This window comes from Abramis brama, assembly GCF_963993115.1.
Source record: "Abramis brama genome assembly, chromosome: 11".
NCBI classification, from domain to species: Eukaryota; Metazoa; Chordata; class Actinopteri; order Cypriniformes; family Leuciscidae; genus Abramis; species Abramis brama.
In genome coordinates, this window is record NC_139973.1 from 18,378,021 (window position 1) to 18,404,323 (window position 26,303).

Consider the following 26,303-nt stretch of genomic DNA (forward strand, 5'->3'; position numbering starts at 1 on the left):
AGATAAATAGTTGAATTTATGAGATATTAAGTCATAATTATGAGATAAATAGTCATAATTATGACAAAAAGTAGAAATTATGAAATATTAAGCCATTATGAGACAAAAAGTCATTTACAAACTGGAACTAACATAATTATAATCACTTTTTTTCTTTTGTGGCAGAAATGGTCTTTCATAAATATCAGCCGAATAGAAATAACAACAACAACAACAACAATTTGTGAACAAATTTTATATTTGAAATAACTTATACATTGGTAAATAAACGTTACATGTTGCATAATAAAAAGTTTATCAGAAAGTCACGATTCATTACTCCAAGCAGCAATAAGAAAAGCTTTTTGTCATTTGTGTTAAGAACCGTGGTAAAACAATACGCACAAAGGGTATAATAAAACAGCAATATCAGGTATAAAAATATATTTTACAAACATTTGATGCCTAGTTTTAAAATGTCTTCACATTTGAAAGTAACATTTTAAATCTGCTCAGGCTACAATCGTTATTTGAAGCTGAACACCTCAACTAGCACACAGTTTGATATTCTACACACTTGTGTATCTGTGTGCATCTGGCGATAGATGAGACAGAGCATTCCACATCCTTCACATAGTCTTCAAATAGAAGAGTAGATATATGGACGGGGAAAAATAATTTTCCCAGTCAACCATTTTGAATCATGATTCAATTGCATATTAACCAAAGTTAAGGACTATAGACATTTCTCTTAAGTTTTGTGTCCTCCTCATAGGTGCCACAGTCATAAATCCAGCTTCAAATAATTTGCTGATGGAAACTGCAGCTAAGATTATGATGAATTGTTTTGAGTTACTATACATAGTTATTTATTAATACCAAAATAACTGCAGGGTGGAAAGTCCCTGCATCTTTCCAGTTAGGACCCTGCATGTATGCAGGGGGGAAATAAATACTCAAGCAGTTACTTGAGAAATATCCAAACTGAATTCCAGCCAGATGTTGGAAGGAGGGGTTTCTGACAAGAAATGTCCAGGGGCTCAACTCACTGAGAAGGTTCTCAAAAGTGAGATCCGATAGGTTAAGCAGGGTTGAGGCATCACAGCGGTCCCTCTGGCCTTTTCTCTAAGCTGTACTCTCTGGTCCGGTGCATTTTCCAGCCAATAAATGCCATGAGAATAATGCCTAACGTCTTATAGCCCACCTGAAGCCCTAGATACCTGTAACAAGTCATCATGATCATCATCAGTGCTACACTGTAAAACATTATTTTCATGATTTCTTATCACAAATTTTAATCTTTTGTCAAATCAACTTAGATAATTAATGTGGTTACGATGACCCAATATTTTGAGTTTCTATTTATTAAACCAATCTCCTTCATTGTATGAACTCAAATTTTGTATTTCAATGAACTCAAAAATGTTAGGCAACCAGGTAACTTGCTTGTTTAAGTTAAACCAACAATATTTTTTTACAGTGCAGTAATTAGTCTAAAAACACTTATTAGCATAATTTAATTTCTATTTTTAGCCTTGTGTTGCTGAATATATGTGAAGTATACAGTATGTGTGTTTAAGCTCACTAAATTCAAAACCTACCTTTAGGAGTTTTGACACAAATGTACCTTTATAATGTATTTAGGTCAAAAGAGAAAATATCCTTACCTGTTTCTCAGAAGGTTGTTGTCATAGTAACCACATCCTTGCTTTTTCCCACAAGCCGTTTTCCACCAAATACATGTGGAGTCTATGGTCATCCCGAACAGAGCCGGAGCTGGCAGCCAGGCTAAGCAAAGAGAAAGAGAAAAAAGAAATCATTATACTACAATTTTAAACAAATATATATTGCTATGCACTAATATACTAAATAAGCATAGATAGTTTGTAATGATGTTGTTGTAATACAGTATATACAGTATATGACTATACAGTAACTATGTTGTTGTATCGCCACGAGGGGGCGTATAGTACTTACAGTATTGCAATTGCACTTGCACAAACATAGACAGAGATTGTTTTGGGTTTTTTTCCCAGGAAAGTGTTCACATGTTAAATAATTTAAATGGTTATTCACCCTGACCACTTTCTCTTACCAATTATTTTGTTTTCGGATCTTACAGGAAAATTTTATGAAAAGAAAACTTTTAACACTTTAAAAGAATACATAAATAAAAGTTTTTAAAAAAGGTATTTTGGTCATTTACTTACTAAGAACCCTCAAAAGCAGAAACTGAACCCCTATGGCAAACGACTTCTCTTCTGGAGGAACTGACCTATAGTTAAAGACAGAATGAGTGAAATAAGATGAGATAAAATAAAATACAATAACTCAATTTCTTACATTTTAAGTTCTCACACTGAATGCAATGTTGTGTTTCTCACCTCAGCACCATCATGTAGATAGGGTTGTGTGTTAGGCTGGCAATAAGTCCGGCTAGAGATATGATGAGCATTACAGGCAGGAGATAGTGAGGGCAGGCGTTGGCACAAGGGCCAGGCTTGGCGATGCCCATAGCAGGAATACACTGGCAGTTACTAAAACTCTGTGTGCAAAGAGATAGTGGACGTTATTATGATATGGTTTTTCAATACGAACATGAGAGCAGTAAATTTTAAGTTAACTGTTAAGTGTCCAGTAACCCATACATGTATATAAATTAGAATTTTGTGTGTATATCTATGTAAATATCTAGGCTTATCATATTTTAAATGTGAAGAGAAAATGCTTTCCGTATCTTTTTTATTTAAAAGGTCTTGTATCAAACTATACAATATGACACAAATTCACCGTCATTAAGTGTGACATGCATATCCTTGAAAAACAAAACTACACAAGGTAAAATTAAATCTGACCCAGACTTCGATAAATAAAGGTTCATAAGGATAAACATGGTTTGTCACATAATAAAATAACAAACCAATAATACAATAATTAATCATTTTCAATTTGTATGGTACATTTTGAGTTAGCAAAACCAGTTGAGAACCCCTGCATGAGTGCATATCTTCATTACAAACATCATTATTGCTATAAGGATACTATACATTTAAGAGTACAATAACTAAAAGTGTTTCATTAGATGCTGCTAATACTAACACTTATTTTATAATGTTTTCTTGTGCTCCATTGACTTCTAATGACACAGTGTCCTCCATTGCCTGTTTTGACTGAATTGAACCAGCATAGGAGTCCAGAAACAAGTCTTACTATAATTGCCTCTTGGTATGATATGTGCTGTGTCATACAGAATAATTCATCATCAACTGCTCCTGTAAGTCTCTTGCTGGGCAATTATACAGAAGCTTTAACACTAAAGTTGTCCTAAGTCCCCAAAGCACTTCCTCCAGGAAGTATTACTAATTAGCGATTGATTGGATTCAACCCATTGATCTCTAACAGACCATGACTGGTCATTTGCTCGGTGTCGCTAGTACAGCAGAGGCTCACAATGAGCTGCTATCCAGCCTCAGTAATGAGTTAAATAAAGGTCTGCAGTGACTCTGCTAGAACTCTGGCTTGAGATGACAATTTCATGACATGAAATATGTTCTGTTTTGTCAGATTTATTTATTTACCTGGACTCTGTATGGGTTCTTGGGATCCATGGTGAAGTTTTTGCACCCAGCATGGCAGGGTGAGATGTACTCAATGTTGTTTCCCCCACACACTGGGTTAAAGGTGCTGCTGGGACATGAGCAGTTGGCACTACAGGGCAGAAGAAGCCTACAGGGCATAAAATAACACAGTTTAGCCTTTACTTGCAGAACACAGAAACATTTTATGAATCATAATCTTAAAGAAATAGTTCATACAAAAATTCTGTCATTATTAACTGAAAATATTGACATCCTCATAGCTTTCCTTGGCATGTTCATGAGAATTTGTGATTAGTGATGTACGATTGATGAGATTTTTTTTTTCAGTTTTAGTTGATTCTTTTCAATGAAATTTGTTAATAGAGTTCATAAAACTGGTTTGGAATGATTTGTTCATGAATCGGTCTGATCCGGTTCTCAAATTCAACTCTCTGACTCATTTATCCAGTCATATTAGGTAACATCTCACTGGACTGGAAGAAAATTTCATTTTGTTTATCACACAATGCTATTGTATAGCTTCAGAAGACTGGAATATAGCATACAGGTGGTATGGACTACTGTTATTGTATTTTCATGATACTTTTATGCTGCTTTTTTGTCCTTTTTGAAGGTTGTCAGTGTATGTCATCTTTTGTGTTCCATGGAAGAATGAATAAAACCTTAGAACAACATAAGTAAACAATGACATCATTTTGGGTGAACTATTCCTTTAACATCCAGAACATAGTCACAGGGTGTGTGTTTAAACGTTCAATTATTTTCACAATGACACAATAAAAGTAGCATGTTCATAAAGTTCATGGAAAACAGTCAAATACGTTCCTCATTTCCTCCCAGTTGGCATAGTGAAAGTGTTCAGATATGTAGCACACAGTATTTTGAATGGTGAAGTGAACTTAAACTGATTACAAGAACTACTTTAAATGACTAAGCCCCATGCTGTTCACCTGTGTGTGTGCTAGTTCAACTGATTATATGGCATTTTCACTGGAAGTTGTTCTGGACTCGAAGATACAAACTTTCACTAGAACACAATGGTCTGAATCCAAACACTGGCAGAAGACAAATAACAGACTTAGCTTAACAGTGTTTTCAGTGTCTGTGAGAACCAGCTGTCTTCAACTGGCCCTGTTTATAGAAGATACATTTATACTACACTCTTAGAAGAAAACGTTCTATATAGACACTGTTAGGCACTTCATATACAGTATAGAACATTTTAGGGGTTTCCATCATGGCATACTTTTAAGGATTTAGTTTTAAATAATAATAAATAATAAATAGCCGGTGTGATAAGCTGTCTTCAGGATGGCCTTTGTTTAGCCTCCTCTCGCAATAAAGAGTCGTTCTACTGAGTCCTCCACTCTCTTGAGTTCCGTCTGGACAGTGATATCAAGTGTGTCGAATCTCTGTTGGCCGCTGTGATAAGCTGTCCTTGCGGTTGAGCGTAGTTTGGCCTATAGAGAATCATTCTGCTGAGGCCTCTGCTCACCTGAGCTCCATCTAGACCAGTGGTTCTCAATTCCAGTCCTCGTGACCCACTGCTCTGCACATTTTGTATGTCTCCCTTATTTAACACACATGAACCAGATCATCAGCTCATTAGGAGAGACTCCATGAACTGAACTGAGTGTGTCAGATAAGAGAGACATACAAAATGTGCAGAGCAGTGGGTCACGAGGACTGGAATTGAGAACCACTGATCTAGACAGTGACATCAAACGTGTCGGCCCTTGGTGGGCCACTGTGGTAAACTGTCTTTAAGGTTGAGTGCAGTTTGGTCTCCTCGCTCTAGAGAGTTGTTCGGTTGAGGCCTTCACGCACCTGAGTTCCATCTAGACAGTGACATCAAGAGTGTCGGCTCTCTGTGGGCCGCTGTTATAAGCTGTCCTCAAGGTGGAGTGTAGTTTGGCCTCCTCTCGCTATAGAGAGTCGTTTTGCAGAGGCCTCTGCTCTTCTGAGCTCCATCAGAACAATGATATCAAGTGTGTAGGCTCTCTGTGGGCCGCTGTTATAAGCTGTCCTTAAGGTGGAGTGTAGTTTGTCCTCCTTCTGAGCTTCATTTAGACAGCGACATGAAGTGTGTCAGCCCTCGGTGAGCCGGTGTGATAAGCTGTCTTCAGGATGGCCTTTGTTTAGCCTCCACTCGCAATAAAAAGTCGTTCTACTGAGTCCTCCGCTCCCTTGAGTTCCGTCTGGACAGTGATATCAAGTGTAAAGTATCAGATGTGAGAAAGCAATTTTGAACCCACAATCACTTGCCTTTCGCCTGGCAACAGCACAAGTGACAACATCAAGCAGTTCCTCAAAAGTGGCAAACGGAGGAAGCTGCTCTGCCGAGGCACCCGCCAGCTTATCTTCATCCAACCCCTCAAAATCAGACTCAAAATCAGACTCAGAAAGTATGAGTTCCTCGTTCTGGTCTGAAGAATTCACAGAGCAAGCTTCAAGATCCAGAACGGGGTCCTCTGAGTCAGCGGAAAGCGCTAGATACAGAGAATTATTCATCTCAAAACCCGCTTCTGCCAACTCCACATATGAGCCCGAATGTTCAGATGTTCAGTCTTGTTTATTCACCCCCCTTCAGAAGAATCCTTTACACAAGCTTCGGATATTCGACAATAACAACAAAACACGCAAATGGTCTTACTCATCCAAAATCCCAGAAATAACCAGTAGTGGAGTGCAGCCTTACGGAGAGACTCAGGAAGAGGTTGCAACTTTTAAACTGCACCTGGACGTTTCTGAATGGTTAGTGGATACATTTATGTAGCTAGATGTTGTGGAGTTACATTGATTCATCTCATCGACTTGCATGTACCGTCATGTTTAACTTTTACACAAGTTTACACAGTTCCCTGAGGTCTTTACAAGACAGCGGTGACATTTTTTGGTCAAATAGTGTTCTATGCTCGTCTGTGCAGCCAACGACAGAACAGTTTGCATGCTTTGCTCAAACTTTTGCCATTGCGTTAGAACTGGTTACACTGTTGTAAACCAAATGGCGCCACCGTGGGTGGAAACTTGAAGAGTAAGGGGCGGTAATAAGAAATAATAAGATCCCCTTCCAGCGTCGAAAGGGGAGCGAAATCTGATCTGCCTATTTTTTGACATGCTTGCAGAGAAAGGCTTACCAAAACAAAGTTACTGGGTTGTCACTTTTCAGATTTTCATGATATGTCCCCTTTAAAATCTATATTAGCAATACATTTTTTGTTCATTTTTGTATATTTTTTAATAAAAAAAAATTAAAAAATCAGTTTTTTTCATATGTGATACAACACTAAAATAATCAATGAGATAAACATAAATTAGAATCACCATAAGAACTACACATTTAAAGCCAAGGAAAAAATATGAGTTTTAAGACAGGATTTGAACTCAGATTGGAAGGCGTTCTAATGTGATTAGGTAGGTTATTCCAAAGAGTGGGGCCAGCCACTCTATTTCCTCTGGTCTTTAGGCGGGTTCTAGGGATCTGGAGGAAGAATTAACCCTCCGATCTTAGACCTCTTGCGGGAATGTAGGGGTGGAGTAAGTATTCAAATAGGTTAGTAGTCAAATAGGTTGGTGCAGGATTATTTAAGGATTTGTAGATTTTTTGACTTTCAGATTTATAGGAAAAACAGAAACAGGATCCCTATACCATAAAGCATTTATGTAGCTTAAACAGTAAATCATGGCGCTAACACTCATGGGTTCATCGGGTTTGATTCTTAAGGGGATCCATGATCCATTAAAATGAATACTTTGAATGCAATTTAAGATGCTTTTTAAAAATGAATCAGCCAAATGCATAAATGTGAGGTGAGGGAACTTCTGACAAAATTGGCCAAAATTTGCTTAGCGTGATTGTGTCTTTGAGCGAACTCAGATGAAAGTTTGTCTGTGCAATCAGTCTTCTAACAGTTATTTAACTGAACTGAGAAAAATCCAAACAATATGGAAGCAATCAAACAAATGAGAACAGTTTGTTTTGCAGTTTCTCACCTAAGCAGGCCAGACCTGACTAAAATTAAATTAACTTTCATAGATTTATTTATCTATTTATTTATTTTTAATTGATTTATTAGCTCTATCTAGATTGCAAAAAAATATTTCCTCAAAACCAACTCGAAAGAGCATCCTGTGAAACTCACCCACTGGTGGCATTAGATGTTTTGGGGTAAACACCAGCAACATCTTGTGTGGGGCAGCCCATGAAGAAGAGAGGCACACAGCAGAAGACGGAGATGGTGAGCATTACAACAGAGAAACGTGGAATGGCTCTGAATGACAACACCCAGCGTTTCATAATCAGACCACCGAGCACCATCCCCACGGCAACGGCCGGCAGGTTTAACGCACCTGAGAGAAAACAAAGATTCATTCACAGATATTTTCATAAGGGATATTTCTCAGTATAAAAATCATGGGGACTACGCCATATTTTAGCTAAATGTACTGTACACAGCAATGTCAGTGAGACTAGGGCCACGTTTCTCCTAAAACTGTACTCATATATAATGTATTCTATTATAATATGTCGACTGACCAATAAGAAGGCTGCTGTAGGCTGCAGTGGTACTGTACTGGCGCTCCAGGAACTTGTTGAGGAAGGTGGCAAGTCCAGCGATCACAGAGGAGAAACAGCACTGGGTCAGAACCAGCAGCATGAAGAGAGGACTTAGCAACAGCCTGACGAACATCTTAGGGAACACTGCAAAAACACAGACAGACCACAAGAGAAAGAAACAGATGTTTACATATTACTTTGATTCATTAATAAATGAAAAGTTTATATATATATATATATATATGAAGAGTTCAGATGCAAAAGCCTCTAAGTGCCATTGGAAATTTTCTTCTTGAATGATCATTTTTATCAAGCTTGTATATTTAAGTTCAGTAGTTCTCTTACGAGAGTCCTCTCGTACTGCGTTTTTTGTAAAAACGCTACGGGAAAAGTCTCTTTTCACGAAATACTGAAGCAAAAAATTATCCTTAATTTTCCATATATGTAAAGCGCGTTGCAGCAGTACACAGCTATGGCGAGACAGCTTGCTCGCTCATTGGCTGTTCTGCAGCAACTGCATAAGCCTATCGAGCGAGGCCTGAAGTGACATCAGGCCAATGAGGGCGCTTCGCGCCCTCCTTGCCACTTCCCGCCGAGACGGGTGTGGCTAACCTCTATAAAAGGAGCTCGAAAAGGCTGATTCACTTGATTTTTCATCTCTTCAGCGAAGCTCACGCATCGCTGGATCACGAGGAAGCACGCGTCGTCTGATGCAAGCACTTCAGCGGGACGAGCCCTCGAAGCCGCTGGCCAACGCCGCCTTCTACCGCCGTACCTGCTGCGCTTTCCGACGCCATATCCTTTCCATTCTTTGTTCTTGTGTGTGTGTGTGTGTTCGCTTTGCAACACTCACCCCTAAAAGAGCTGCGTCTTTTTCAAGATGCCTTCTCATGCAGCGCTCGCGCTCGCTGACGGCGAAACGCCTTCACTCCGAGCCAATTGCCTACGGTGACTCTGAGGACTCGCCGGGCATCCTTTCCGAGGCTGCCCTTCCTGGAAGCGGATGGCGGGATTAGTTTTTCTTTACGTTACAAGAAAAGCTACCCTGCCTCTGCACGCGTCATTCACCGGCGAAGGAGAAAAGAGTGTTCTTAGTCCCGCCGTTGGTCGTGTTTTTTGCTGCCCACGAGCACGTGGTACATGCCTGCAAGCAAACGCCAGTGTGGATAATACTCGCGCTGACTTTATGTCTATGTATCTTCACTGTGGTCCAGTGGTAGATTCTTAGGCCTTCGCGCGGGGGATCCGAGTTCGATTCCCGGGTCTGCCAGCAGAAAATATTTATGCCGCCGAATGCAAATCACTCTGTTTGTTCCCCAAGAGGCAACTGCAGACGTGTTTTTTGCTGCCCACGAGCACGTGGTACATGCCTGCAAGCAAACGCCAGTGTGGATAATAATCGCGCTGACTTTATGTCTATGTATCTTCACTGTGGTCCAGTGGTAGATTCTTAGGCTTTCGCGCGGGGGATCTGAGTTCGAATCCCGGGTCTGCCGGCAGAAAATATTTATGCCGCCGAATGCAAATCACTCTGTTTGTTCCCCGAGAGGCAACTACAGACGTGTTTTTTGCAGCCCACGAGCACGTGGTACATGGCCGGACTTCTACCGAAGTCCCGGCCACGGCCGATGATGCTATATGTGTAGAGAAGATGCCCACTGCCTAGTGCCCATCCCTACACACTAGCACAGCCCTTCACACAGGGCCCGCGCTCATATATTCGACTCGGGTCGATCACGCACACAACATAGTGAACGTGCCCACTGCCTAGTGCCCACAAACACTATGTTCTGCATGCCTTGTGGTTTCTGTAAAGACGAAACCTGTGTGCATTCACTCTGCTCAGGCAGACAGTGCACTCATTGCAGTAACTGTGCCCGCTCTCCCGCGCCCACACTTACTCACGGCCATTATATGTCCTACGGGACTCGCCCAGCCCTCCTTTGCTCGGTTAAACACCGCAGCGGGGTCGAGCGCAGGCATTCTGTCCACTGTGATCAGCGCGCTTCCCCCTAGGGCTCGCGCACATAAAATCGACTCAGGTCGATTGCGCTTCCAACATAGTAAAAGTGCCCACTTCCCAGTGCCCACGAACACTATGTCTCACAGATCACAGGCTCTCTGTAAAAACGGGACCTGTGCGCGCTCGCTCTGCTCAGGCAGGCAGCGCGTCCAAAGCAGTGAATGTGCCGTTTCCCGCCCACATTTACTCGCAGACAGCATGAGTCCCACGAGACTTTCTCAGCCCTCCCTCACTCAGTTAAGCACTGTAGTAGGGTCGAGGACGAGCGTTCTGCCCGCTGTAATAAGCGCGCTCCCCGCATCGAATGTCACAGGCGTAACGCCTATGTTATTGCGCCCCGAAGCACCTCTGTTGCACGGCGAACAGAGCGCGCTTCGCATCCAACCCTTAGCCAGCCATGCAGAGGCATGGGCAGCGCTTCCAGGGGTTTCGGACTGGGTGCTAGACATTATAAACAGAGGCTTCTCGCTACAGTTTTGTCGACGCCCTCCCCGCTTCACAGCGCGCGTCGAAACTACGGTGACTTTAGAAGTAGCACACCTACTTCACGCCGAAATATCAAAACTGATGAGCAAAGGGGCGATAGAGCATGTATCCCAAGCTCAAAGCGAAGGGGGGCTATACAGCAGATACTTTCTTGTCCCCAAAAAGGACGGTGGTATCAGGGCCATACTGGATCTAAGACGGCTGAACAGAGCATTAGTGAAACGCAGTTTCAAAATGCTCACGACCAGGAAAATCCTCGCGCATATTCGCCGAGGAGACTGGTTTATGTCGATAGATCTGAAGGACGTGTATTTTCAAATACAGATAGCGTCACATCACAGGCGATACTTGAGATTCGCCTTCGAGGGTCAGACATACCAGTATACAGTCCTGCCGTTCGGCTTGTCCCTGGCACCTCGTACATTTACGAAGTGCATGGACACAGCGCTCGCCCCTCTCAGACTCAGAGGCATGCGAGTGCTGAACTATTTGGACGACTGGCTGATCCTAGCTCAATCACGATCACTGCTCGTGGAGCACAGAACCATTTTACTCGATCACCTCGAGAATCTTGGTATCACGGTCAATTGGACAAAGAGTTCGCTGAACCCCAGTCAAGCGATTTCGTTTCTGGGTACCATTCTGGACTCACAGTCTATGACAGCGCGGCTGTCGCCACAGCGCGTGCTGCACATTCAGCGCGGGGCGAGATCCTTCCGCTGCGGCGCGACTACCCCGCTCAGGAAGTTTCAAAGGATGCTGGGTCTCATGGCCTCAGCATCACCAGTTCTTCAGCTGGGCTTGCTCCGCATGCGCCCTCTGCAGTTCTGGTTGAGAGCGCGAGTGTCCGGCCGGTTACGTCTCAAGGTCAATCAGAGCTGTGTGACAGCCCTGATACCTTGGTTGGCGGACGACTGGTACCGATCAGGTGTAAGCCTGGGGACTTCCACGGGAGTGAGGATGGTGTCGACAGACGCATCCACCTCGGGATGGGGAGCGCTGCTCGAGGGCAGACCGTTCTTCGGCCTGTGGTCAGAACGAGAAAAGCTCCAACATATCAACTGCCTGGAAATGCTGGCAGTGCACAATGCGCTGACGCGTTTTTGTCCCCAAATCAAGGACCAACACGTCGTAGTCCGTTCGGACAACACGGCCGTGGTGTCCTACATAAATCGCCAGGGCGGTCTCAGATCCAGATCCCTGTACAGGCTGGCGAAACGCCTCCTAACATGGGCTCAGCACAATTTGCGCTCGCTGAGAGCAGTGCATGTGCCTGGGCTCCAGAATTTGGGCCCAGACAGACTGTCCAGGAACAACATTCCCCTGAGCGAATGGTCTCTACACCCACAAACAGTCCGGCTGTTGTGGGAGAGATTCGGCAGAGCGGAAGTGGACCTATTCGCGTCCCGCGAAAACGCTCATTGCCCCGTGTTCTTTTCCAAGAACGACAACGCGCTGTCCCGGATGTGGCCGCGCTGCCCGCTATACGCTTTTCCCCCCGTCTCCCTCCTGCCTCAGGTGTTAGAGCGGGTCAGGGAAACAAAATGCTCAGTACTGCTTGTAGCACCGTTCTGGAAGAACCAAGCATGGTTTCCAGTCCTGATGCAGTTAGCAGACATCGCTCCATGGCCAGTGCCATTGAGGAAAGATCTCCTCTCGCAGGCCGGGGGCTCGATTTGGCACCCACACCCGGAGTTGTGGTCCCTTCATGTGTGGGCGCTCAACGGATATCCGTTGATCTCGCAGAGGGAGTGATGAATACCATCACTCAGGCTAGAGCACCGTCGACTAGGCGGTTTTATGCCTCGAAGTGGTCGGTTTTCTCCGGCTGGTGTACAGCTCGGGGCCTATCACCCCTCGATTGTGAGGTGACGGAGGTTCTCTCCTTCCTACAGGAGCTGTTGGATAAGATCCCCTTCCACGCTCAAAGTTTATGTGGCGACTATTGCAGCGTTCTCTGGAACAACGCTAGGTCAGTCACTAGGAAGGAACGATTTAGTCATCCGCTTCCTCAGGGGAGCTAGGAGGCTGAATCCTCCCAGACCTCCTTCAGTCCCTATGTGGGACCTTTCTACGGTTTTGGCGGCCATGAAAGGTGCCCCTTTCGAGCCTATCCAATCTATTAGCCTCAAACATTTGTCTTTTAAAACAGTGTTTTTGATGGCTCTCGCTTCGGTGAAGCGCATAGGCGACCTGCACGCGCTCTCCGTGAGCCCAGTGTGCTTAGAGTTTGGACCTAATGACTCTAAAGTCATACTCAAACCTAGGCATGGTTATGTGCCAAAATCCCTCAACACGCCGTTTCGGGCTCAGGTTATCTCCCTGTCTGCCCTGCCGGTATCAAGTGAGGAAGGGGACTCAAGTTTTCTTTGCCCCATTAGGGCTTTAAGAGCTTACGTGTCCCGCTCTGCTGTCTTCAGACAGACTGAGCAGCTCTTTGTCTCGTTCAGTGGACGTTCCAAGGGAATGGCTGTTTCGAAACAGAGCCTATCCAGATGGATAGTTGACGCCATAGCGCTGGCTTACACTGTCAAGGGCCTCCAGTGCCCGTTGGGCGTTAGAGCGCACTTCACGAGAGGCGTCGCCTCTTCGTGGGCTTGGTCTAGCGGGATTTCCTTACAGGACATATGTATGGCGGCAGGCTGGGCCTCGCCGTCTACATTTATTAGGTTTTACAACCTAGAGGTTCCCGCCTTGCAGGCTAAGCTACTATCGGTGTAGTCGAATCAGCTGTCTAACTAGAACACTGAAATCGCATGCGCAGCGCGCTACCGACTGTTTTATGGGCGGAATTGTGTAAGACCCACATTTCCCACATTAGTTCAGGTTCCCCACCCTGTCTATGTGATGTCATATTCGCGTCTGCGGACGCGGCCATATAAGGACGGAGGGATTCCCCTTTTGTCTCTAGACTCTCTCTGTGAGGTCATGTTTTGCGTATGCGGACGCTACAATATAGGGAATTAAGGTCCCCCCCCCCCCTTATTCCCAGACTCTCTGTGAGTCTATCTGGTGATTATGCACTGTATACCTGGGTTAGCTTCCAGTGATCGGTGTTTTATCCCAGCACGCACGGCGTTTTACAAGGGGTTCCCGTAGCGTTTTTACAAAAAACGCAGTACGAGAGGACTCTCGTAAGAGAACGTACTCGGTTACTAACGTAACCTCGGTTCTCTCTAGAAGAGGGAACGAGTACTGCGTTCTCTGCCGTGCGTACGGTTCACTCTGGTTCGCTTCGGCGATGAAAATCAAGTGAATCAGCCTTTTTGAGCTCCTTTTATAGAGGTTAGCCACACCCGTCTCGGCGGGAAGTGGCAAGGAGGGCGCGAAGCGCCCTCATTGGCCTGATGTCACTTCAGGCCTCGCTCGATAGGCTTATGCAGTTGCCGCAGAACAGCCAATGAGCGAGCAAGCTGTCTCGCCATAGCTGTGTACTGCTGCAACACGCTTTACATATATGGAAAATTAAGGATAATTTTTTGCTTCAGTATTTCGTGAAAAGAGACTTTTCCCGTAGCGTTTTTACAAAAAACGCAGTACTCGTTCCCTCTTCTAGAGAGAACCGAGGTTACGTTAGTAACCGAGTACGTTTCACTTAAATGACAATTAATAGGTAATTTTCATTGCTATTTAAGTGAAATTACTGAAGCTTGATAAAAATGATCATTCAAGAAGAAAATTTCAGATGGCACTTAGAGGCTTTTGCATCTGAACTCTTCATATATATATATATATATATATAAAGTTATCATATATATATATATATATATAGTGTATATATGAGTATATATGAGTGTACGGCAGGAAATCAGTTTTGCACTGAGTACACATGAATGAAGACATGGTCATGCATAAACCAGCTTCTTACAAATCATGCCCTGGAGGCAGGTATATTCATAAGAACTTGTCAGATCCTGTTACAGTAACAACCTGAGCATGCTGTATGACTCAAGAGACACGAGACAGATACACAGCACACGTATGCCTCATCAACAGCACAGGACTGCAGTAATATTTGTTCTGATTTATTTATTTATTTATTATAATTTTTTACAATTTATTTTATTTTCAATTACCCATGTCAACTATACTTATAACTCTATGTAAACTATTTGAATGGCCATAACTATACTAATAAAATGGTCTTACTATTCTTGCTCTAAATGCATAATGAACCTGTTAGAGTGGACTCACTTTTAAAGAAATCCAGCATGGAGCTCTCTGGCTTCTTGGGGTCTTCTTTCGTGATGTCAGCCTCCAATTCAAAAGACTGCAAAAGAAGACTTTCTAATCAGCATATTAGAATGATTTCTGAATTATCATGTTACACTGAAGACTGGAGTAATGATGCTAAAAAATCAGCTTTAGGGATAAATTACATTTTAAAATATGTCAAAAACAGAAAACAGTTATTCCTTTTTAATCAGGAAGGGTTGCTATAATAATGCAAATTGATGACAAAAAAGCATTGCATTGATGATTTAGTAAGCAATACAATTCAGTACATCATATAAATTAAAATACATATTAAACCTAATTCAAACAGAAATACACTATCATTCAAAAAGTTGGGGTCGGTAAGATTATATTATATTTATATATATTTTAAAATAACAATTTCATATTTTTGACATATTTTAAAATGTAATGTATCACTGTGATTGTAAAGCTGTATTTTCAGCATCATTACTCCAGTCTTTCGTGTCACATGATCCTTCAGAGACCATTCTAATATGCTGATTTGGTGCTTAAGAAACATTTCTTATTATCATCCATTTTGAAAACAGTTGTGCTGTTCAATATTTTTGTGGAAATTATAACTTTTTTCAGGATTCTTTGATGAATAGAAAGATCAAAAGAACAGCATTTATTTGAAAAATGTTGTAATGTAAAAATTCTTACTGTCATGTTTGATCAATTTGATGCACATCATATTAATTTCTTTCAAAGAAAATCTTACTGGCCCTAAACAAACGGTACTGTATAATATATACCAATAAAAGTTCTAACAAAAAGAAGAGGTTTATTTTAATAATAAACCTTTTTTTATGTGGTTTCAAATCTGTGTCTCTACTTTTGTGGAGCATTTAATAAGTGTCCCAAACATTTCCATCTTCATCACCCAAACTCAATAATAATAATAATAAATAAATAAACTTGAGATAATTTTCCTCATTTGAGCAGATGCTGTTCGAAGCTACACACAGACGCTTCCAATGATCTCTCCACCGTATGGCACATTTATAAAAATAAAGTAAAATAATGGTAGAATACGTGACAACAGCCACAAGTGGTCTCTCTTGGTTAAAAAAAAGTGGAGTCAGATGAATAATACATAACAACAAGTTTTCTCCCATGTTTCAAGAATCAGAGCCATAGAAGTGTTCAGTTGTCATTAAAACAAAACCATGACTGACCTCTACTTGAAGGGATCTGGGGAAGAAGAAGTAAGGGATTGAGGTGAGAGCAAGACCTCCAGCAGTGATGAGTAGACCCATCCACCATGCACCAACCCAGCGAGGGTCAGTAGGGGTCAACTCCAACGCCTCCCCTAGAGGAAAGAATCATTCTAGGTAACATGTAACACTGCAGCTGTTTACAATTAGCATTAACATAAAGAAAAGGAATAAGTCGTTGCTGTCATTTAAAGGGTAAACAAACCTGTGCTAGATCTGTCCACATCCACATAAATACGCAAGACCACAGAGCCCAGGAGGAATCCAAAGGAAGGCCCAAACACTGACAAAGCAAAGAGAATAGCTGCAACATACAACAACAGGAATGTCAATAATCTTCACAATTCTTTCAATGAACATTAAAAACTCGTGTAAAAAAAAAATCGAAACGTACCAATATATAGAGGTGAATTCCCAGCCCCTGCAAAGTCATCTATATAAGATATGCCAAAAGGTTGAATGGGGACTGAACCGATTCCGAAAAGCAGCTGGGCCGTAGCCATTAACACCCACAATTTACTGGTGTCCACAAGCTTCCGTGAATCCTCCTGACCACAAGCCTCGGCACTTGCATTCCCACGCACATCACACATATCCTGTCTGCTCGCTGTTGGATTTAAACACAGAGATACAACATATTCATCCCAAAAACTATCAGTCACATCAGCCATCCAGATATTTGTGCTTAGTAAAATGTTTAGTAAATGTTTACTAGAATGACGAGGACAAAATATCTAATGGTCTGCATTTTACACTTAAAACTTGAGGGTTGTCCAAGCTGCTCGTCCACACAATTAGTTTTATGCCGAATGTGACTTTTAAGGCAATCATCTCACCTAGCTAGTTGTTTTTATTGTTGCCTTTTTATTCGATTTAAAATATCTTAGTGAGAAGAAGAAAAATAAAAAATAAACATTTACATAATCTGCATATGCAATGGAGATCAGTTATCCTAATCTTTGCTCGCTACTTTGAAGGTATCTTGAGTAAAACAGCTCTATATTTAACGAAACACATACTAAAGACATGAACTGGAAGCGATGCAACCTGTTTTACAGAATGGTCTTTTTATGGAGACCAAAAAACTCACTTTCATTGTATGCAAAAGAGCAGCTTGGACACTCTACAGTACATTTGTTTTTCACAGAAGAATGAAAGGCATACAGTACTGGTTTGAAATAACATGTGGGTTAGTAAATGAAAAAAACAACAACAACAACAACATGGCTTTAAAGACTATGTAAGTTTCCTTTAACCCTTGCATAGCATTGTAATGTATAAGTCCAAATGACAGTATCTGCAGGCAGAATAGGGTAAGTGAGAGAATGAAGCAAAAATAAAAGGTTTAAGGAAGTGCAGGGAGATATTATCTCTTGGAGTAAATTCCAGGTTTTTCTTTCCAGTCTGATCAATCAGACAGTCTCATCTCTACGGTATCTCTCCACTCCTTTGTCCTCATCTCTTTCCTTTTTTATCTCTATCCTCTCCCTTTTCAACCTCAGTCCATTTATTTCTTCATGTTTTTTCCCAACCTAATGCTAAACCCTGTCTAAGAAGTGAAAACCCTGTCTAAACCCTGTCTCTCTCGGCAGCAACTTCCTGTAGACCTGCCTACCCTGTTATGTCTAAGCTGATGTTTATCATTCAGCTTTGTTATTTTAGATCCCCACTTTGTTGTGTCTGGTTTTCTTCAAAGTGTCCTGGGCCTTTTTAAATGAATGCAGTTATATTATAATTTTGATGAGCTTAGAGTCTAAGATCCTCTACTCAGGGAACGAAACAATATGATCATGCATGAAAACAAACTAAGACAGAAAATGGGGAGGAAGAGAGTGCAGAGCTCATTCCAACAGATGTGTATATTTTCAAATAACTTTTACACTTTGTAGATACACATTGAGATAAATATGGATGCTAATGGCCTGAATGACACTTACCATGCAGGACAGAGTCAAAGGTGTAGGGCTGGGACAGGAAGTGAGGTAGAGCTAAGATCATGGCACTTATCGACATTAGCAGGCCACCCAGTCCAATGAATCGAGGTCGATGAACCCGACTACCCATGTAACTGACAAACACTATCAGCACTGTGTTCCCTACCTAAGTAAAAAAAAAAAACCACAGAAAGGCAAGTCACATAAAGCAGCCTGTATTTTTTCTTATTGCACTTATATACCTAATATACGAAGCATCCTGACAACAGCAGGATGTTTTCGATTATTTGTAAATATCCTAAAGTATAAAGCCTTTTTAACTAGCTTGACTAGCTTAGACTTCTTGAAACATCCAGCCACATCAGAAATACCATGTTGGTTACAGGGTTATTATCGTATCTAAAACTAAAACCATGAAAAATATTTCCATTACTTTTCCACAGGGTAAACCGTTTTAAGTTAATAATTTCATGATTCATTATCATAAAAAGACTTATATATTATATAATTAGTGATTCACTTCATTTGAGATCTGTGTCTGTTGCACATGCTCATTTCCCCTATTTTTACATTAGATTACCTTTGCTGTCATTTAACACTCACTTAAAGTTAATCTTTAAAACACTAATAATTTAACACTCTTAGGCCTGGTTTCACAGACAGCGCTTAGATTAAGCCAGGATTAGGCCTTATTTCAATTAGGGCATTTAAGTAGCTTAGTATCTGCAAGAATTTTAATACTGTGTATCCTTACACATCACATCACCTTAAAACCACAATACAACAATATAGTGACACTAACTGACATTCAACAACCAGTTAATTGTGAAGGGCAGTAAAAATGATGAGATGAAAAGGCTTGACCTGTAAAATTCAGTTTTCAAAAAGTTAATATCTAAATACTTCATTCTTTATTAGACTTTCAATGTTTCCACTTAAGCAAGCCATAAACTCTTTGTAAGACTGTATGGAGTGGTCTGTACCTCATGGAGGGAAGATATGGTTCCTGAAGAGAGGCTGTCAAGGCCATAGCGTCTTTCTATTGTTGTGATGGTGCTCTTGAAGTAAGAGCTATACAAGAGTTGAGTGAGCTGAAGCAGGCCATGACACAACACGAAGAACTACAGGAAGAGAGAGCAAGAAAATGAAGAATGGTCAGAAATGCAGGTTATGATTACAGTGAGTGTACCAATGATAACTATCAAGTGTACTAAACATTCTTCAATGATAAAGGAACCTGATGTTCTATGATCTGAGCAAGTGCATTCATCAGTGTGTTGTTACAGTGTCACATGGGGGTTATTTGAAACAGCACGTCTGGAGCTAAACAACAACTCCCTTAATTTAGAGTTACCTTCCAAATCTCTACAGACTTTGATCTTCAGTGCCTCACCTCAGAACATGAAGGTTAACCACACTGATTTCACAATATATCTGAGTTCACTTTGTGTTTGGTTTGTAATGTGAAGGCCAAGTATGGTAAGCCATACTTGGAATTTGTCCTCTGCCTTTAACCCATCCATGGAAAAGGCAACATAGTTTAAACCAAACGTAGAGCTCTTAAAATCATCTTCAAGATTTACACTGTTGTTTTAAAAGATGCCATTGCCCCAAACACTCCTCATTGTGCAAATAAGTGATAAAACAAAGGATGGTTTATAAAATGGAAAACTGGATCAGTGGTGTATCTGCTCTCCATTAGTATCTGACACTTTTCTGTACATTTCCAAAGCCTGGAAAAAAATTCTACCATTCTTATAGTAGGCATGAAATGAAAATTCATCCCCGCTATTTTGCAAATGCATGTTATAGATCTAATTATGAATGTTTCCTTGCATGTTAATTTTTTTATGTCTGTCATGCCATAACTTCCAGTGAAAATGGTCAACTTCACTAATCATGTAGTCTGCTTAAACCCCATCAGTTAACTGCAAGCTTGCATTCATTTTTGAGTGCAACACCCACATTTCAAAATCCAATCAAAAAAGTACAGTACCAAATCCCCACCATATTTTTTTTTTCTTTTCCAATAATAACTCGTATGTCACAGACGTGGAACATAAAGAATTTCAGTTCAATCGTTACCATTGTGGTGAGATGTAGAGCATGTGACGTGTTAGGGTTGAGGACCTTCTAACAAGAATTAAACTCTTTTAATATAAAAAGCAACTACTATTGCTATGAATGTAACCATAATACACTACCTAAAAAGAAAAACTATGTTAAGCTTGTTAGTGCTATTATTACCAGCTTTATACACTCAAAAATATCTTACTTTAACTTTACTCGATTAAAACATGGACAGTTGTTCAATGTGATTGAAACATGTCAGCCAATCTCTACTCAAATACTTCAGGTAGTATGAACTTGAATGAATCAAGTTATTTGGACGTGTTTAAGTTGAGTCAATTCAGTTAAAGACCAATTCACACCGCACTGACAGACAGCAACAGACTGAACAGACTCGGAATTTGAATTGGCCTTTAGTTTATCATACATGACGTATTTGAGTATAGATAACGTATCATAACATGCTTTAAGAGATGCATAATTATGCAAAAAAGAAAAAAGAAAGAAAATATTTTACTTGTTGTACTGGTTGGCAAATGATCTGATTGTAATGCTTGTCTAGCAGCATTTCACCTCTCTTGAGAAAGGTTATTGACGATAAGCCATAAATGCAGTAGAGATTAAAGCTAGTAAATTAGAACGTTTCCCTGTTTGTGTGTTTGAGAAAGAAGCAGCTGCTCCCAAATAGCATTTTTTTGTGCCTAAGACGTCATGAGCAAAAGCAGAGGAAAGTTCGCAGAGTTCTCAAAGGCATGAAGCAATCTGATAGGGCATGTAGAGATCTGGACTGGATTTCCTAAACAAACACAAGACATAAATCCCTCTCCTTTGCTCATCCTCATCGCCAGCTCTCTATTGCAGGCCAAATCACAATGCTTTCGATGGTTTCTAGAACAGCTAATGCTCCCATTAAATCTTCAGCTTTATGGTTTGTTAGCACACATAATAGCTGCTTATGACAAAGTTGCTACGATTTCTTTCTTGTTTTTCAGGGAATAGGCTTTTAATTACAGAAATATTTTGATAGGCTGTGTCCACTCAAGCAGCCCAACTAAATGCCTTTGTTAGACGTTTGAATGGCAGCTTTGTGCCTCTTTCCGCCCCAGTGCCAGTTCCACATTCGGTTCAGCTTGAATTATTCGACATGCAGCAGCCACGTCTGTATCCTTTCATATGTTACAAGGAAGCTTGAGCAGATCTCTCTTTTTTATTGATTTTTCAAGACTCTCTGATAAACCAACACTATGAGCAATCTTTCTCCAGAGGCCATTACTCAATATGTGTCCCTGTGGTACAGTAGGTGTATTATGATCAGGGCATGTTATTGATGGCTATTAGGCCTCAACAAAAGTACAGGCAATAGCACACATACAGCATATCCTGACCATAAGTTCCTACTCAAATTACAGCTTGCAGGTTCATCAGTGCATAATTCTCCCCAAGCAGTCGTAAATCTTTTGCAGAGCTGGCACGTGTTTGATCACTCGCCGCGTCGTGAATGACTATTACAAAGTAGCCTTGGGTAAGCACAAAGCATGTTGAAATATTTGTTTTGGATTGAAGCAATGTGTGAATCGTTTTTGGAATTCTGGAAGAACAAAAATAAAACAATCCTGCCATATGTATGATAAAATTATTGTCAGACATTTGTCCTACTGTTACCTCATGCCTTTAGGCCCTGGCAGGCTGCTTTATGCATTCTAGGAAATTAGAAAAAAAAAAGAGTCAAATGACTTTTTCCATTGAGGCATTGGTTTTTCACTTACTCTTTAACCTTTTCGTTTATTCTTCATTGCATTAGCCTGTAAACAATGGTTCTCAACCTTTTTGACTTGTCCAACACAACATTGGAAGGCCCCTCACATAATGTATAACAATTTCTTCAAAATGTTCTGCTGAAATTATGAGAAAGCTGCTTGTTTTGTAACTTTTTATTAACAGAAACTGGGAGTGTCAATATGTTGAATTAACCACGATTGTTCTTTTGATTCCAGAGGTTTCTTATGGGAATTGTGTGTGTGTGTGTGTGTGTGTGTGTGTGTGTGTGTGTGTGTGTGTGTGTGTGTGTGTGTCTGTGTGTGTGTGTGTGTGTGTGTGTGTGTGTGCGTGTGTGTGCGTGTGTGTGTGTGTGCGTGTGTGTGTGTGTGCGTGTGTGTGTGTCATTTCAAACAGAACAATCAAACAGATTTGGAGATTTCAGTGAGTTCAAATACATTTCCCCATTCAAGGTAGATTGTACAAATTGTTCGACTATTGCCTAAATAGATAGACAAAGATGACCGGCAAATGAACTTACGTGTCTTTTGGGGACTTTGATAGAGTGTCATTAGTTTTGAATCAGCAGAGCCTTTTAATGATGTTTGAATTGCACTGAAATCGTAGATCAGGCCTAATGTTCCTAGGAAACAGTGAGTGATTCAAACTCCACAGATAGAAAACCAATGATGAAAGATTCAATGAACGTGCTGAAAAGCAGTTCCCGTCGTCTGTCCAGAACTGGATTTTTCCCCTTCCTCAGCAGCTATTGTGCTACAAGAAGACTCCTGCTGAGTAAAGAGAATCAGGGGAAGAACTGTCTTTGATGTTTGATGTCTTACATGCATTGCTGCACCACTATTACATGTTACAGGAGCCATTAAGCAGACATTTTCTGATCTCCTCAGGATATAAAGCTTAAACAGTCAGACAGTACAAGCCTGTCCCAATCATTTTTGCCCATCCTGTGCACCACAGCTACAAAAATAACAGGACATTCAGGAGCTGTTTCACTTTGGGTTGAAGCAAGCACAATCCAACTTTGTATTATATTCATATTATCAGGATACATTTCATTTCGTGATGACAAACATAAATTAATAATGACTGCAAAATAATCATGTCTCTCAAGTTCAGGTCTGAGAAAATGATGAACTTGCTAGCTATGTTTGAATTCACCGATTTTCACATGGAATGGCTTCAAAGAAAATCTTGCAAATGGGACTCGAAAAAAAAAAAGTCAGCAACGATCCGATGAAGTCAACTGAAATTTTTTATAGAAGCTGTTCCAGAATTATGAAATACATATTTAACAAATCTTTGTCCCAATAAAAGAGTAAATTAACCGTTGCATGACAATTTTACATAAAGCCATCAGTGGATTGTAGAATAAGTGGAAAAATGCAAGATTAATATGACAGTTTTTCTTAATATTTTACTAATTTCTTTGTCAACAAGTGCGATCTTAAGATGACCTGTGGCCCATATAAATTATATTTCCTCTGTGCAATTTCTAATGACAAGTTCAAGTTAACAATGTTGTTTTAACTAAAATAAAGGTGGCTAAATAAATGAGATTTTCTGATTTGAACAGAATTATGTAATTATGTATAAATTAGAGAAAAAATTTGCAAAATAGAGAAAAGTACTACATTATCTGTCAGTTCAAATGAGTTTCAATCTGAAAAGGGGTTTAGGGATTGTAAACAGACCAAGTACACTGAACAGCATGTTCTACACCTTCTTTCAACATACGTCATCACTGCCTGACTCATTCCGATGAACAAAACACATATGTAAAAACCTGTCAGTTTAACATGAGCAGCAATTCTCCATTGGTCACACAGACACAAATACTCAATCCATTTACAACACGCTCACACCCTTATTGCAAACACATAAAGTCTAAGTAAGCATATGTGTGTCATAGAGAAGCAAAATGGACAGTAACTTTCAAAAGAACCACACAACTCGAGGCTGTGGATCGTCAATAGTCTATTTTTGAATTTGGGAGAGTGTGTGAAGCTTCTGAAACGTGTACTCTCATTCATTAGAAATAAATTACCACAACAACAGACAGTGCCCTAATAAGGGGTCGAAAAGGAATTCCATAGAATGAAGTAAAGCAAACTAAGCAGACACTTGGATCTGTGTCATATCAAGTTGTCTTAGCTACTGTAATTACAAACAACCATCTTCATTGGAATTGTTTCTGCTCAGTGTTAGCTTGTAACATGCCGACAATTTATCACAATTACAAAAAACAGATCTGAAGTCGGTGCGAAACAGCAGATTATCTGTTGCAGATTATAGCAGTTACTGTTACTTTCGGTGGAGTGATGAGTCTAAAAGATTTTTCAGCTCCAGACAAACTCAGATGGAATTTTCTATAATGGCTATCACAAAGATAGGGGTCTGTTTATATGAACCCTAAACTTTGCAATCTGAGTACAACTGTGGTTTTGCCTTGTTACATACCTTTAAAAGGAAATCTGACAAATGTTAAAAGCTTTTCTTAAGCATATATTTAGTAAATATCCAGTCTACTCCACTGATCAGTTCATAAGATCTCTGGTCAAGGTATTTTTGAATCCAACTGAGAAGACTCAAGCGTTTACATGCTTAGTTTTTTCCTACTCATTGAGTTATTGCAGGTCTACACCACCCCGTTCTAATGAAAATTTCATTTAGATCGAGCTCAGTTGGATTGAATGAGTTATTGAGCCATCAGAATAAACAGAATATTTTGGTGCGTAAACAGCAACGATGGTCAAGATCTACTGAGAGAAATGAACAGCTATATCAATTACAAATAAATCTATGACTCTCTAGCAAAGCCAAGCTGAAATAGTTTTGACACCACTTTGTAACACAAAACAGTCTGTGGTCAGGGGATCTTTCTCCAAACAATTTCCAAACACAAAAACACCATAATTAAATGCCGCACACATGACAGACATAATGTGCAAGATGACAGAAGTATATTTTAGCCCTACATTCCACAGACATTCGCTTGAGAGAAAAACTTAAATGAATGCAGCTCATGCTGAACTTCAACTAAGCATCGCTTCTGGCAAGCCATCTGATAGATATATACTTCCCCTTGGGCCGAGGTCCTCATCCACAGCTGCTTCAAACTGACAGAAGTCTGCACTGACAGTCAAATACAGCAAAACCTGTTTCTGCTGTCAAACACCTTAAATTAAACATTCAGGGCTTCAAACAACCTGTCTTTACAAGTGTGAGAGATATACCAGACACACACACAATGTCCTGCTAGTTTCATTGATACATTTATAGTATTAGACATTATTATTAAAATGAAGGATTTATCTTCTTTTTTTATTTTTTATTTTTATTGAAGGACTGGGAACTAATAAAACATAAAGCCATAAGAGTTCAGTTTAAAAGTCTAAAGACAATAAAAATGATCACAGCACAAATAATAATATAATGTGCAACCACTGCACGTCACATCACCACCAACATCAACAACAACGACAAGTGCATTGTTGATTGCTTTTTAAAGTGTCTTTAAAGCGATAATTAAACAATTTAGAAAAAGATGTCTGCTACAGACAGTGAACAAAAAATAAGAACTTTATATTATATTTATATCTTAATATTAATATTGTATGAATCTTGGCTTATTATCAATAACATATTAGGCTATCAACAACAACCATGAAACAATAATATTAATTTACCTTTATGTTATAAAACAACGCTGGCTTGGGTTTCTTTATGTCTTTGGCGTATATGTCCATGTTGAAAGGTGAAGTTGGTTGTCAAGCTTGTTTCAGCAAGGATGAGCAAGACACGTTTCCAGTTCGGTGATCGTCTATGGGGGATTATATGAACATTATCAGTGATGTCACGAGCCCCGCCCAATGCTCTTCGACCCCGCCCACTACTCCACGCGCGATTGTTTTGGTGATCTTTATCTCTCTCCCCATTTGACAGAACGGATTCATTTCTTCATATTACACAGGCGTACTGCACTTTCGGTAAGGAATCTGTGCAAACACATATCATAAACAGCGTAAATCATTTAACTATATTGATAACAGAGGAGAACAGGATTACTTTTGCTTTTCTATTTGTGCATGGCTTGCTCATGACACTCAACGTGCATTTGTAATAATGCTTTATGACATTATTTTTTATTACTCATCTATAGATAATCATTTATATCAAATTATATCATAAAATATTTTAATCTTTTAAAAAATCATAATGAGGGCGTTTAAGTAGACTATCTATAAACCAGGGTTTCCATCCAGTTCATGGTCTGTGAAACTGTCTAAATGAATTTTATGTGGTGCATTCATTATCATAATAAAAGTTTATGTTGATTACATTTGCTAAAAGCTATACAGGAAAATGTTTGTTTACTTAGTGCACATATTCATGGCCAATTTGACACAAATAAAGGGTATAATA

General features: G+C 40.3%; 1 protein-coding gene across 2 annotated transcripts; it reads right to left on the reverse strand.

Moving 5' to 3' along the window:
• Positions 1 to 220: 220 nt before the first annotated feature.
• On the reverse strand, positions 221 to 25,693 carry slco2a1 (solute carrier organic anion transporter family, member 2A1). 2 transcript variants are annotated; one of them, XM_084128441.1, is made up of 14 exons: positions 25,568 to 25,693; positions 19,019 to 19,156; positions 18,039 to 18,201; positions 16,496 to 16,708; positions 16,307 to 16,405; positions 16,063 to 16,196; positions 14,840 to 14,915; positions 8,116 to 8,280; positions 7,721 to 7,928; positions 3,558 to 3,705; positions 2,364 to 2,524; positions 2,190 to 2,254; positions 1,647 to 1,767; positions 221 to 1,199 (listed from the first exon to the last, which is right to left on the reverse strand). In XM_084128441.1, exons 1-14 carry the CDS (start codon positions 25,625 to 25,627, stop codon positions 1,079 to 1,081), a joined length of 1,872 nt encoding a protein of 623 aa, XP_083984567.1. In that variant the 5' UTR covers positions 25,628 to 25,693; the 3' UTR covers positions 221 to 1,078. The 2 variants fall into 2 exon arrangements, with proteins under 2 accessions (XP_083984567.1, XP_083984568.1); XM_084128442.1 differs by lacking the exon at positions 25,568 to 25,693 and adding an exon at positions 22,402 to 22,648.
• Between the last annotated feature and the right edge of the window lie 610 nt (positions 25,694 to 26,303).